The sequence below is a fragment of the Grammomys surdaster genome, unplaced genomic scaffold (assembly GCF_004785775.1).
Source record: "Grammomys surdaster isolate TR1022 unplaced genomic scaffold, NIH_TR_1.0 217, whole genome shotgun sequence".
Lineage (NCBI taxonomy): Eukaryota > Metazoa > Chordata > Mammalia > Rodentia > Muridae > Grammomys > Grammomys surdaster.
The window spans coordinates 1,018,507-1,034,468 of NW_021604662.1; the positions used below are offsets into that span (position 1 = coordinate 1,018,507).

Below are 15,962 nucleotides of genomic sequence, written 5' to 3' on the forward strand. Positions count from 1 at the left end.
ACCTTTAGAGAAAAATGAGAAGAAAGAGAGGAAATGCATGAACTCTGAAATCAGCTCGGTGAGTTTAATAAACAGGACTGGAGAGACAGCAGGAATCTTAACACTTTGGAAAGGTAAAAATACTTCCTTTGGGAAAATCTTTTAGAAACCATCCCAAAGTTTAAGAAAGTTGTCAGAGAGAAATTGGGACTAATGACTGCATTTTAAAAGTAATTCATAAACTCCAAATGAAAGCAGCTTTAAGAATGCACTGTTATTCTTAGGAAAAGGAAGAGTTGATCACATACACCTTCAAAGGACTGAACACATTCAGACTTTTATGGGTGGACAACAAGAAATTAAAATGAAAACCAATGATTAGAATAGCATATATCCAATAATGAGCTAGGATCAGCCACTTTGAATGGTTACAGATATAAATGGAAAAATCTCAAGAACTTTAACAAAGGCAGCTTAGTTTACTCCATGGAGAAGTATTACAACTAGTATCCTTGCCACATTGATAGCAAAACTTATTCTAGATACTCTGAATATTTCAAAAAATTAGATTATTGTAGAGTGAGTGAGGTTAGGAGGCCGAGGAAAAACCATTGGTCTCTTGACACTGAGGAGTTAGGTAGAGGAATCTATCCCATCAAGATTTTAATTCCTAGCCTAGCAAGTGGAATTTTCCAAAACTATTTCCATTTGTAAATATCAAACTGTGAACAGACTGTCTTATACTATCACTAGGTTAAATAACAGATGGTTTTCATAAGCCCAAATTACAAAAGTTTACATCATCTTAAATGCCTACCTAATATACCATTATCTTACTATGCTACTTCCAGTTTGATTTGAGAAAAATTAAGTATCACTTTAAGGTGAATATATTTGCAAATGATATCTTTGTACTGTGGTCTTTTCCTAAAGATAGTTTCCTGGTGGCAAAATTACCAGAAGAAAATGAAGGGTTTTTGTTTGTGTCAGTATGTAGTCAAGGTATCAATAAAAATTTATCTTGTATCAGCAGAGAAGGACATGAGAATTTCATCATCCTTCAGCTGAAGCAGACCATGTTTTTTTTTCCATTTTTCTGAAGTCAGATGAACAAGAAACACATTAATATTTAAAAAAAAGAGGCAGTCTCCCTGCATTTCAAACACAGAAATTTGAAAAATGTAAAGGGCCAAGGATTAAGTAAACTCCACCCAGTATAGATGGATGATCCTGGAAAGTATACTTACCTATTTGAAACGTATTTTGATTTGTTTTTTAAATGGGGACAATAATAGTGTCAATTTCAACAGATAGGAGATAACGTTAATATGGGCATTTTGTGGCATGCTTTGTAGACATTCAATAAGCATTAGAAAATCATAGTATCTCTAAACCTGACTAGGAGTTTTGAACCAGGGGATCCATTAATTCTTGAAGTTCTTCAAAGATGAATGAGATAAATTTCACCTTTGTTATCATGTGCCTTGAACTGAAATATAACACACCATTAGCAATGTAGGTAAAATTGCTTTAGTAGTATTAGCAGAACCAAAGGCTTTGCCACTAATAGAAATAATGGACTTTTACCTATCCTAGTACCTATAGAAATCTCAAAAATAGCATTTGTGCCTGTCATTATTACAAAATTATGACTATTCTAGATCTGCCATTTAATTGTATTTAATACATTAGTAAAATAGCATAGAGATTACTATGTATACCCCTTTAAATTAACTTGACTGTAATTCAATATAATTGATTTTCTTTACAAGCCTTTGTGTCTAAGAATATTAAAACATATTCTCAAAATCCAAAGGTTACAGACTCCTACAGTCTGAAAGAGAGGGGCACATTATTCCCTGTGGGCTAAGAACTACCACTCATAACTATTTACAAATGCATCACACAGAATGTCTTAGCTGTGGCCCTGGGATTCACAGATCAAGTTTTCTATGATTGTGGAGTACAGTTCATTTGAAAGCAATTGCCTGGATTCTTCAAGAGAGCCCCAGAAAGCAGAGCATGGTGAGGTTTCCACTCAGTTATTTCCACCCCCTTTTTTCACTTCTGTTGTTGTGATAAAATACCCGAGAAAAATAAACTTTAAGGGAGAAGGGGTTTGTACAGATGACAATTCCAGGTTACAGTCTATCATTGCAGGGAAGTCAAGGCAGGAACTTGAAGCAGCTAGTCACATCCACAGTAAAGAGCAGAAGTGGAATTTATGTGTCCATGCTTAGTGCTTAGCTCTCTTATCATCCAGGGACCTGCCCATGAAATGGGGTGCTATCTGCATTCAGGGTAGACTGTCTCATCTCAATCAGCCAAACTAAGAAAAATGTCTCACAGGAAATGTCTACAGGCTAACATAAGCCAAAGAATAGCTCACTGAGACTCTTCCCTGGTTGATTTTGGATTGTGTCAAATTCAGAATATATTGTAGTGTGTATATAGAGAGGCTTCATTGTTCCATAGCATGTGTGGTGGTCAGGACACAACATGCTACAGTATGTTCTCTTCTACTATGTGGATTCTAGGGATTGAACTTGGTACCAAGTACCTTTACCTGATGAGTCATCTTTGCTGGTCCAAGTTCACAATTAAAGCTAACCATCACATCCACTGTATTCAATCATGACTAATCAAGGACTGCTAGGATTGCTCCTCAGCTGTCTCTGCTACAAATGCTTCAGGTAAAATGGCCAATGGTCCAAGACTAGAATGGAAACACAAACTGATGGTTTGAATTGATTCATATGCTTGAATGCTTGGCCCATAAGTGGCACTATTAGGAGGTGTGGCCTTGTTGGAAGAAGTGAATCATGGTAGGGGTGGGCTTTGAGGTCTCCTATGCTTAAGCTATAGCCAGTGTGGCACACAGTTTCCTTCTACTACCTGCAGATAAAGATGTAGAACTTTCTGCTCCTCCAGTACCATGTCTGCCTGAATGCTGTCATGCTTCCCACCATAATGATAATGGACTAAACCTCTGAAACCGTAAGCTAGCCCCCAATTAAATGTTGTTCTTTTTACGAGTTATCTTGGTCACGGTGTCTCTTCAGGGCAATAAATCCCAAACTAAGACACAAACCAATGGCTCCCATTATACCAGCACCTACTTTTATTTACGGCTAGCATCAAGTAGCAAAACTAGTTGTCAGCAATACAGGGTTTATGGATGAAGTCTTTCGAGCAAATACATTATGTACAAGTTAACTTTATAATGAATGGCTTTTACACTCGACCTTCCAAAGAAAATTTTATACTGTCACAACTATTTATTCAAGTCAGAAGAGGAAAAAACTCTTTAGGGGCAGATAAACAGTGATTTAGTGAATCCAAAATAAACTGAGTTCTGAGTACTTGCAGATGAATGGTAACAGAATATGAGACTTAAGAGACTCACATCTTAAAATGCAAGTGGAAAAAAAAATCCAGAAGATTGATCGTGAAGATTTAGCAAACTAAGGAATATGTTGGAATACTTTTTAAAACTTATTTAATGTGACCCTATATGACATGGTCAATCTACTGAGGAAGAAAATCCAAGTTGATGACAATCCAAAAATAATTACAAGATTTAAGCTTAATAAATATCTTTGTCTACCCACTTAGAAAACATTGAAGTGAGCATAATTGTTTATCTAGGAAAATGCAAACTGGTCTTATTTTTTTCCAAGATCAGTGCAAAGGGCACTCTATAATGTTACCCTTCTTGTATGTATATGGTCAAAAGAAGATCAAATGGATATAAAGATATAAGGAACGTGAATAGTATAATTGTGATATCGTGCCACTTCAAGGTAAATGAAAATCTATTTTATTTTGGAGCTAGCACAAAGCTCAGAAGTCACCTAATTAATTAATCATTTTATAGGTGAGGAGACCTAAACCCAGCAAGGTTAACCAACTGACTCCCAGATGACTACAGAGCCAAACAATCCCAGGCCTTTTCTCTCCAAGAATTCTGGAAACTGTCCCTTCAGCATAATTCTGAAAATTCTTAAATAAACCTAAATAAGGTACCCTAAACAAACACGTGAGTGATGGTAAATTTTATGGTCTGTGAATTATGCCTTAAAGAAATAATGTCACTGTCTTGGATCCAAAGACTAATTCATTTAGTAGGCACAATATAATACCAATTATGTGGTTCTGGCGTTGCTCCTGTGCTATTTAAGAAGTAAAGAGACAAGTTTTATGGTTTTTTACTTCCCAAATACCCCTACACATAAGAAAAACAAGATCAAAGAAATGAGTCAGAAAGGCTCTAACAGAGATTGAAGGTAGGGTCGGAATGACAGAAGATATACAAATCCAATATGCAGAAGGCAGAGTTTGTATGGGACTGATATTTTATGTATATGCTAGCATGCCTACTACTCACTCAGCTGTTTCTCCTCTAAACTAACTCAAGGCCAAAACACATCCTCCAGCCCCCACACGCATTTAAGCAGAGCTGTCCCATACTAATTAGCATAATGATTACAACCTCCCACAGGCCAACTCACTCAAGACAATCTCTGAGATTAGAATCACTCTTCCCAGGGCTTCTAGATTGCATCATGTTGACAATTAAAACTGACCATCACTATGTAGAAAGTTAAATTACTCATTCTCCATCTGTCTGTGGGTTGTAGCCTTGCTTGAAATTGAGCCTTTACTAAAACGAGTAGAAATCTTTACTTGAACTTAGAAAGACCAAAGGACATGGAAAAGAAAAGAGCAATTTAATGTTTTTTTAACCAAAGTATCCCTCAAGCACTATATATTAAGCATACCTTGTTGTCAACTTTGTAGAATCTAGAATATCCTGTGAGATAGCCCACTGGGGGATTATCTTGATTTCATTGAGGTGTCACCTTGGGTGACAGTTTTTGGATGGGTGCTTGGACTACATAAATAGAGAAAGGGAGCTGAACGGTAGCATTAATATGTCTCTCTTCTTCCTGACTGTGGATGTGATGTGGCCAGGTGCTTCCCTACAATAAGAGACCGTACCCTCAAACTGTGGGCCAAAAAAGATCCTTTCTCTCTTAAGTTGTTTTTGTCAGAGTATTTTATCACAGCAAAAGGAAAAGAAGCTAAGATCTCATGTCTGATAATTTTGGCTCCGAAGCCATGGCAAACTTTAAGAGTGAGGAGGGCAAAACTAGGAAAAATTAAACATGGGCTTAACCATACCCATATGTTGTAGAAGATGTCCAGAATGTAGAACAATGCTCCCAATATTGTTTCTCAAAGAATTTAATTCATCGGGATTATAAACATAACCACTTAAATAGGAGAAATGCATTTCTCTAAAATTTTACTTTCCAGAAAAAAAAAAGTCACCTAGTCCAAAGGTCAAGAACCAGGTTAGTTTTTAATAAAATGGTACTTTTTAATAATGTGATCCTAGATTGGAAATTTAACTCTTTTTATACAAACAACTTAAACCCTAACATTAGGATATACCAAGTGAAAATAAGGTTTAATGTTCTTTCAATAATTTCTTCTATAAACATACAATGGAACATACCACCAAACAATTCTCCTGAGATATAGAAACAGTGTAGTCTTTCTTCTATGTTAAAATTATGTAATTTTCAGGTAGTAAACCCTGAATTCAACTGACAAAAATATATTTCTGTCCTTATCAGCCTGAGGAATGAATTCCTTACTCTTGAGGTACATATGACTTCTGTACTTCTTGTTTTTTCTTTAACATGTTTATAATGCAGTGCACACCCAAGTGCATTATCCAGATCCCCACCAGCTGAGAGCTCTTCAGCAAACCAGCTGTGTTGTCAGATCCGTCTGGAACTTTTGTCCGGGACAAAATATACCTCCCCCAAGGTTACACTCCTTCCAGGGATGTAAGAATACAAAAGTGTTAAAACCGGGGCATTTCATGATGACGGATGAGAGCACAGAAAACCCCTTCCAAACTCACACCACCCAGAGAAGCTACTGCTCTCACTATCACTGGACCAGCACCATAGCTCCACTCATCTCTTTGCCCAACCTGATTTCAATGCCTCCCCTTGCCCAGTGTGGACCACAAAGGCATTTCTTAATGAGCTTCTTGGACTCTAAACTGAGTCTCAGTCTCTGCTTCCAGTAATTCACATAAATCAACCCATGAGAAGGAAAATTAGAACAAAGGAAGTTGCAGAACATCTTTAGATTATGCCCACTAGTGACAAAGTACCAGGAAGTTCCAAGGTTTAATAGATAAAACAGCCTTGGGGCTGGCTACACTTTCAATCTTTTCCTTTTAAAAAAAAATATATATATATAACCTTGATCTGATCCACAATATAAACCTACTTTCTTTCTTGTTTGCCTGTTTTTAGTGTTTCAAGACAGGGTTTCTCTGTGTACTCCTGGTTGTTCTGGAACTTACTCTGTGGACCAGGCTGTCCTGGAACTCACAGAGATTCACCGGCTTCTGCCTCTGCCTCCCAAGTGCTAGGGTTAAAGGTATACACCTCCACCATCCACAAACATGCTTTCTAAATTGATAAAATATTGAAAGTGACTATCTTTATCTCTAAAACAACAGAACCAAGCACAATAATTAATATAAATAAAAATAAAGCAAAAGTGAGAAGTCATTTTCTTAGAACTCTGATCAAACAAAGAAACCCCCCAAAACCAAAAAGAGCTTGTAGTCTTTAAATATTTGAATCATGAGCTAAATGTGATATCAAACGATGTTTTTGTGAAAAGTGCATTTTTATAATCAATTCTGAAAAATAAATAGTTCCACTTATAAAAACAACCAAAAGAATAATTCCTAATTGAATTTAAATCAAGGAGGTGAAAAAATGTGTATTCTGAAAACTATATAATGCTGTTGGCAGAAATTAATGACAACTAAAATAAATGGAAACATAGTCCATGCCCATTGATTAGAAAATTTAGTATTAAAATGCTACTTTAATTACTTTTTGTACTGCAATTACAAAATACCTCACAAAAAGCATCTGAAAGTTTTATTTTTGACCCATGGTTTCAGAATATGTTCAGTTGTGGTGGAGAACATTCAGATGTTGAGAGGAGCTCTGGCTACAGGAAGTTCCAAGTTCCTGCACTGGGAGGGAAGGAGTAGAGGACCAAGAATTCAAGGTCATCTCTGCTGCATAGCAAGTTCAATATCAACCTATGCTACCTGAGACCCTATATCAAATCCACAACAACAAAATAGTTTATAAAGCCTCTGATTAGAGAATTGGTTACAGAATAAAGATCTCTTCCAACTCACAGTAAATATACAACCCAATTAAAATTGTGGAGATGACTGGAAGAAAATTTTATCACTAAAAGTGTAAGTAGCTACTATTAGTAAGAAAATTAATATGGTCAATATCACTAGTCAGTACAGAAACACAAATTAAGATCTACAACTTCATACTCACTATAATAGTTATAATGAAAAGACACACAAGCCAGACACCAGGAATTGGTGATGCTATGAGGAAACTGAATCTCTCAGTTCATGTAAAATGTCAAACAGTAGAGCCAGCTTGGAATCACTGTGACAATTAATATACATACAGATATTATTACTTATATTAACAGATATCACACACACACACACAGAGTTTATTACAAGGCTCAGAAATTTCACTCCTAGTATCTACCAGAGAAAATGAATACATGTCTACATAAACACTTATACTTGAATGTTCACAGTAGTATAGTTCAAAGCCAAAAAGCAGGAACAACGTAAGTGTCTATTATTGAGAGAAAGATGTGGAATATGCACACAGTGGAAAGCTATTCATCATCAACAACAACAAAAGAATAAAACTGTGAGTGTAGTTATATCATAGATGAATTTTTAAATAATCATGCTAAGTGAAAGAAAGGCACAAAAGAATACATAATATACAGTCCATCTATATGAAAAGGCAAATCTATAAAATATGTAGAAATTAGTAGTTGCTTGAGGCTAAGGGAAAGAATAGGGATTGTCTGCAAGTGAGCAGCTTGGGAACTGATGTAAATATTCCAATATTAGATCAGCACAATGGCTGGACCACTCTACAATTTGTTAAAAATCACTAAGACCGACAGTGGAGTTTATGGTGTGTACACTATATCTAAGTAACGCATAAAAAGAAAACCAAGGGCATGAGAACACAGCATTATCTGATAAGGGGATGAACAGGAATTGTCCCAAAGAGCAAAGGAGCCCAGAACAGCTAAGAATATTATAGTCTGAAGACTAGGAATGAGCTTATCATCCTTTGAATCCTTATCAACCACTGCTCCTGAAAATGAAGACAAGTATGCCTACCCTCCTTCGTATCAACTTGAAAGTAATACATTTTCAGACACAATCCTAGAAGCAACAAACCACTCCCTGAAGACCTCAAAACAGCTTGATTTTCATTTACATACACATTATTTTAAACATGACATGTCTGCATGCTCATGGTACAGCATTTAGTCTGTACCTGATTTACAGAGCTTTACAACTCACTACTTATGACTATGGTGGTAGTGGGGGAGGGGCATATGTATGTCTAAACTTTCCAAAATGAGCACATACCAACAATGCTATCAGTTTCTCTCTTGTAACCTCTGATGTCATATGATTGTAGTACCCAACTCACACACAGAGGATAACTGAGCAAACTCTTCTTAAATTCAACCATTTTACTTTGACATTCTGTTTTAATGTTTAATCACCATTAGCTGTACCGTATCCATTCTGCTAATGTAAACCATTCGACTTTGCCTTACTTCTATCCCATCTGGAGTGAAAATATTAACTTTCTTTTATCACCAGAAAGAAGATAACATGGAAGGATGAACATGGATACAAGCACTCCCACATTTATTTTCCTCGAATCCTTCCTAGTTGATGCTATTTTGTTTCCTTCAAGTTACCTTGATTGAAAATGAAAATGAAGTAATTTTCTTAATTCTTCTGAATACTCTGACACTTTACACCTTCTCAATCATTAAAATTCTGGGCATTGAATTCTAATGAAATGTCAACTGTAGTTATTGCCAAATCCTCTAGAATACATCATTCCCAAACAAGCAAACCCAGTGAAAGAATGGGACTAAGGTATGCTTGACTTACTACAAATGTTGAGAGGTACTGGGTGATTAGGAGGATATGCCAGAAAGGCAAGTGTATTCCCATTTCTTTTCTGAAGAGGAACTCCAAACCACTCTCATGTCTTATTTTCTAAAAATACATGATTACAACTCCATATTCCAATGGTAATCACTTTGTTTCTAAAATCTCATGCTTGGGTGAGGAAGGAAGGTTCATTTCATGTGGGGAATTCTGTGGGAGTCTTGCGCATCTCAGCTGGTCAGTGGAATTCTTTGAAGAGGTAGTCACTTTAAAGCTCCCACTTTCCTTAAAGAGGGTGTCCTGCTGAGAACCTCATCTCCTGGGCCCTTTCTACCATGTCTCTGGAGGAACTCCAAGTGGAATAGGAAAAGTGGCATCAAAGCCTTCCCTTCTAGAAGGGCTAGTGGGAAAGAAGTCTTGATCCAAGGGTTTATTCCTGAGTCTAGGTTACAGTTTCTCATACCATAATGATATCAGAAGGTAGTGGGAAGCAACTTGGTGTACCCTCAACAGGTAGGACTAGAAAGATGGCTCATCAGTTTAAAGCTGCGATTGCTTTTCAAAGAACCAATTCCCAGCACCCCATGGCAACTCACAACCACATGTAATTCCAGTTCTGAAGGATTGATGCCCTCTTCTGGACTCCCTGGACAATGCATGGTGCACAAATAGACATGCAGGCAAAAAACAAAACAAAAAACCCACCATACACATAAAATAAAAATTGTTTTGTTTTTTGAGACATGGTTTCTCTGGGTAGCTTTGGCCATTCTGGAACTTGCTCTGTAAACCAAACTGGCCTCAACTCAAGAGATTTTCCAGCCTCTGCCTCCAGAACTCTGGAATTAAAGGTGTGTACTACCATTGCTGGACTAAATTTTTTTTTTAATGGAGGGCAATTTTGGGACAATTTCTGAGGAGGTAGGTGATCTGTTGAAATGTTTTTCAGGTGACAGTTTCATTAGCCTGTACAAAACAACATGGTGATGAAAATGATACAAATACAGGAATTTGACGAAAATCTGGAGACTTAAGGAGAGAACAGGTAGTAACTGAAGGAAATGGAATTCCATCCTGCTTTCTGTTGATCTGTGTCAGAGAACATCAGACTTGGCCCCCACATGAACTGGGGTACAAGTTTACATTCCACCATTACCAAAAAAGATTTGTGGCGGGCAAGAGGATTGACTTAACTCAGAAACACTCAGCTTGCACCACATACTTGCCTGACCTCTTGCCCCACTCCCTAAATGACTGAGTGGGTCCTATACTACCAATTGAGTTGTGGGACAAGTGCTTTCTAGTTGTTTTCTTGGCATCGAAATCAACAGGCATGATTTTGAAACTCACCTGTGTAGGCTGGTAAGATGGTTCAGCTGGTAAAGGTACTTGCCACTAAGCTTGAGAATCTGAGTTCAATCTTGGTACTCACATGGTGGAAAGAGAGCACTGACTCTAACATGTATGCCTCCACGGTGCATGCCTCTACCACCCTGCCATACTCACCCAAAATAAATAGAAATATTTTAAAAAGAAAATCTCCTTGCTACCTATATGATCAGTCAAGTTTTTTAGTAATCTATATAAATATGGCTTAAAAATATCTAGATAAATCCATTTATAAAATATTTATGAATCATCCTCTGTGTGATAGGTACTGTACATCTGATTAACAATCAGTTGAAACATTCCATCTATTCTCTAAAATACTGTTTTTAAATAAAAACATTACATATAAAAATAAATAAAAAATAAAATAACCAAAACATCTTTTAAGATGTAATACTTACTATGTTTTTTTGAGTGACCATATCCTGAAAAGAAAAAGAAAATATGAATATAATTTTAAAGTCAATTCTCATAAGCTAGTATTCTCCCCATCTTAAAGGATTAATCATTTGGTTTCCCCTCTGAAAGCTTCAAACAGAATGAAACTCAAACTGTAAAATTCAGATGCCAAGGAAAACTGATCATAATTGGTTAGTTCTACAACTACTACAGGAGATTTATGCTTATAAGAATGTTCCCATATGTATTAGAAATTTACTTATTCATATATATTTTAAGATCTCCCTTTGGGATGAGATCTTAACCAGTGTCCTGGTTCTTGCCTTGCCAGAAGAAAAGCATCAGTTACACTAAGTAAAGCACTGGCTATGCGTTGAGTTGGAACTATTTTGAAGGCTTCAGGCCATGCCATAGTCAGCCTTCTCACAGAATGGTGTTGCTCAAAGTAGTCCTGACACTCCACTGGAGCTGTCCAGGCATGTTCAAAGTATAATGAGAACAGTATTTGTTAACTTAGCATGATGGCTATGTAGCACTTGATTGTAACATTTTTACACTGCAATCCTACATTTATTTAAACAGAATACATAATTAAATGCATTCCCTACAAAACATGTATTATACATTGTGACATTTCTGTTTTCTGGTAACAAGCACAGTTGCCTGCTTTTGGTGTTAGGTGTACCTGGTTAGTCATTTCAATTTTAGGAAATATTTATTCTGTTGAAAATTAAAAACTTTGTAACCTCTATAACTATAAAAAATTAAAACCTATCTAGGTCATAGGATTTTATTGAAGGTTTTACTAAGATACAGTAGAGGAAAAGTATTATACAAGTGGAAGAATATATTGTAACTTCATGTTTCTCAAAATATAAATCATATAAATTTTCTTATTTATAATTTCTAAAGATTTCTAAGCATAACTAATTTAGTAAACAGAAATTAATATATACAGATATACAATAATTTAGATTGGTTTAAGGTCTTTGGAAACTATTGTATAAATAACCTCTACTAACAAAAGTTTCTTTTCTCAATCATATGAATGGTTTCTGTACAATACAGTCCTGAGTTCTAAATACATACTATACATTTATGTAAAGTGTGTGTGTAAAATTTACTGTACATAGTTTACACATCTGAAACAAGTAGCATTTCTTTCAGGAAATAATCTCTAATCATTACAGAAACAAGAAAAATTTGATTTACTATTAAACTCAAGAAATATAAACATGCAATTTTGGTATCAAATTGTACTGCTTTACACTCATGATTTTTAGTGCTGTGAGAGCTTAATACTAAGAATGAAGGCTGTGAAGTCCACCTTTCTAAACCACTGTTTCTCATCCCTGGTTGTATATTTGAGAGATTTAAACAAAAAGTGTCTGGGCTCCACCCTCAGAGACTGTGATATAATTGATCTGGGTGTGGCCTGGGCCTTGGGACATTTATCAGCTCCTTGGGTAATTTTAAAGGCCAGTCAGGATTGAGAGGTGCTACTGTAAACAAAATGATTTCACATATCCAGGATTTCTCAGCTACTGCTAAGATATTCAACACTATTAAAAGAAGATGAAGGTTGGAATAATCCCCATTAGAAATTTACATTTTTATTAATATAAACATTTTAGTACTATGCTACCTTAGAAAGCTTGCATGAAGTTTTCAAAAAGATACATTTTTGAAGTTCTCAATAATTACTGAGTTGTGCAAGAACATACAGGTTTTCAATAGTTTAGCTTTGCTTTCAAATTAGAGGAAAATAAATGAAATACTGATTAGGTTTATGCTATTCTTTTAACATTTTGATGATTGTTAGGTATCTTCATATGTTCACAAGCAAATTCAGAACTAATTTTTATAACGTGTTCATACTGTCCATGAGGGGACTCAGAGCCATGTGTTTGCATCAATGGAAACTAACAGATTTTGCCTCTGCTTCCTTAAGTCTGAAGTGCTGAGTGCCTATAAAAGCTCAGGGTAGCAAGGATGCTCGCACAGCAGGCAGGAGCCACCTATGGAAGCTAGCAACTAATTCTTTAGTACATTTTCTAACATCCAATGCTATAAGTTATATTTCAACTAGACACATCATACTTCTCTAAAATTAAGTACCCAAAGGAAGGTAAACAGTGATCCTTACCTTCAATGACAGAGCAGTGTCAGCATCAGTATCATAGTACAGAATTACATTATTAGCCATGTCAAAACTCTCTCGGACTCCAAGATGATAGAAAAGGGAAGGCTGTCTGGAGATATCGCTCATGTCCACAATGGCAACATCTGAGATGAATAAAGACAAGAATTGAAAGAGAGCTGAGGTGATCTGTATTCTTATTTCTTCTACTTGCTGCTGATCATCAATGAGGGTTATGGAAATTTGTATTTCTACCATCAGCTTTTTACATAAAATAGAAGTGGGAAATTATTTAATTGGGATTACCTCCCATGAACTATAAAAGCAGAACAGTAAGAATTTAAATAAAATAATGAAGAGACATAATATATGTATGCATTAGTGTGTGAGTGTGTGTGTGTGTGTGTGTGTGTGTGTGTGTGTGTGTTTGAAACAGGGTCTCACTATGCAGCCCTGGATGGATGGATAGCCTGGAACTCAGAGAAGTGAACCTGCCTCTGCCTCCCAAGTGCTGGGATTCAAGATATGTGACACACTCCACCTGTTTTGTTTCCCTTTTTTAAATGCTGAGAATATACTCTCACTTAGAACTTGCTGACATATTTGTTTTCAGTGGTGGTTCTTCTTATGAAATAGACATACAAAGACTACACATATCTGTTAAAGCAAGGTAACAGGGTAAACTCCATGTGCTCAGCATTCTAGCACTAGTCAGACCCCCACATTCCCCTCCATTCTGCCAGAGAAAACTTCCCTCATCTCTGTACCACTTCCATGTATAAATGTGCACACTATAAGCTGAATGCCTGTATGCCCACAAATTCATGTGTTGAAATCAGACCCCTAATATAACAGCATTTAGAGATAGTGCCTTTGGAGATAATGAGGTCATGAATGAAATCATTGTCATTTACAAGGTTCCAGAGAGTTAAGCTGTCCTTTCTACTCCATGAGAACACTGGGATAAATGCAGACTGTCATCAGACATGGAATATGCTGGTACTTAGCCTCCAGAATTGAGAGAGAAATCTGTTATTTGTAGGCCAGGCTATCATATTTGGTTCCAGCCACCTGAAAAGACTATAATACATACAGTATATTGTTTGGCTTCGCGTCTTTGAACTTTATATCCATTAATACTACCACAGTTGACACATCCTTTGACTTTCTAGTGTTTGATGTGACTTGACCAATTTGTCTCTGTACAGTCCCTTATATTATGCACTGGCTAGTTTTGTGTGTCAACTTGACACAAGCTGGAGTTATCGAAGAGAAAGGAGATTCCCCTGAGGAAATGCCTCTAAGAGATCCAGCTGTAAGGTATTCTATCAATTAGTGATCAAGGGTGGGAGGCCCCATTGTGGGTGGTACCATCCCTGGGTTGATAGTCCTGGGTTCTATAAGAAAGCAAGCTGAGCAAGCCCGGGGAAGCAAGCCAGTAAGTAACATCCCTCCATGGCCTCTGCGTCAGCTCCTGCTTCCTGACCTGTGTGAGTTTCAGTCTTGACTTCCTTTGGTGATGAACAGCAATGTGGAAATGTAAGCTGAATAAAAACCGTTTCTCCCCAAACTGCTTCTGGGTCATGTTTTGTGCAGGAATGCAAACCCTGACTAAGACAAATTATTACTTCCGTATAAAATTCCATTCCATGGTGACTAAATCACAATATCTTTACCCAGTCCACACATGGAGATTTTAATCCATTTTTTCTCTTTCAAAAAAAAAGGAAGGAAGGGAGGGAGGGAGGGAGGGAGGGAGGGAAGGAGGCAGGGAGGGAGGGAAGAGAGGGGAGGGGGGAAATGTGGAGAGTTTCTGAGGAATGACATCCAAAGTTGATCTCTGGCCTCCACACATATGAACAGGCACCTACACACACACACACACACACACACACACACACACACACACACACTCTACTATGCAGGTGACCAAAAGGAAGTGGGCATAGAGTTTCCCAAAGGCTAAGTTGGGAGAAACCCACTGATAGATGTATGTACCCTCCCCCTTAGGAAGTCCTCAACCATATTGGGCAGGGGTTAGTTAACAAAAGCTGGAGAAAGTAATGTTATCTGCTACCTGGGACATTGTAAAACTTATGCAACTAAAATGGAGTGTCAATGGAGGGTGGAAATGCCAGAGAAGAGTGTTTTAAGTAAAAAAGAAAGGAAGCACAAAGGATCAGAGTCAAGACAATTCAAATATTAATACGGGAGCCGAAGCACTTTGGGAGTTGAATCTGGAAGGGTTCCTAGGTAAGAAGTGTTAAAGGAGTCCCAAAGGGACTGGACTATACCTTAAGGCAATGAGGAGTCTATGGTAAGGTTCTTGGAAATTTTTTATTAAGGACATATATAGGCTATAATGAAATTCCAGTGTTCTGCATGTCACAAATTATAAGCTCCTGACCAGCTTTTATCTCTACTGCTACCCACACCATACCTTTATACATTCTTTCAAGCAAATACTAGATGCCATATTAATTTCTTCTGAAAGATTTTAGGATGTATGGCTGAAAGATGAGAACTTAAAGGTAAAAATAGTATCAGTATCTTACCTAGAGGTACTTTATTTTGAAATAGTCATTAAGAGGTTTTAACACAGCAGTCTACCATATTAAATTTCAGTTTATTATAATTTATTATAGTTTATTGCTAATAAAGAACAAATGTATATGCTAAGGAAATATTTTACAACTCAGTTGGGTCACTTTATCTGAAATGGATAAATTTGTTCTTTGCAGACTTATGCACAGAGTAAAAAAAATCACAGCAGTATATATTAGGTATTCTGCCTACTTGATTTTTTTTCTCTGGATTCCTATTTGTCAAAATCAAATTTAAGTGTTTCATAGTGATACTATTGTAAAAGGCAGCAATGCTGCTTATTCTAAGGCCACAGTGAGTATTAACTATAGGGAAGGAAGCTGAGAGAGAGAGAGAGAGAGAGAGAGAGAGAGAGAGAGAGAGAGAGAG

The 15,962-nt window shown here is 36.7% G+C and overlaps 1 protein-coding gene across 1 annotated transcript in view; it reads right to left on the reverse strand.

The window, feature by feature from the left end:
* The window catches only part of Map3k15 (mitogen-activated protein kinase kinase kinase 15), a 135,485-nt gene that overhangs the window by 108,980 nt on the left and 10,543 nt on the right, over window positions 1–15,962 (reverse strand). Inside the window, exons 2-3 of the mRNA XM_028772703.1 lie at window positions 12,996–13,135; window positions 10,852–10,875 (exon numbers count right to left, since the gene is read on the reverse strand). Of these exons, the coding sequence (XP_028628536.1) occupies window positions 10,852–10,875; window positions 12,996–13,135 (164 nt within the window). The remainder of the gene's footprint in view (window positions 1–10,851; window positions 10,876–12,995; window positions 13,136–15,962) is intronic.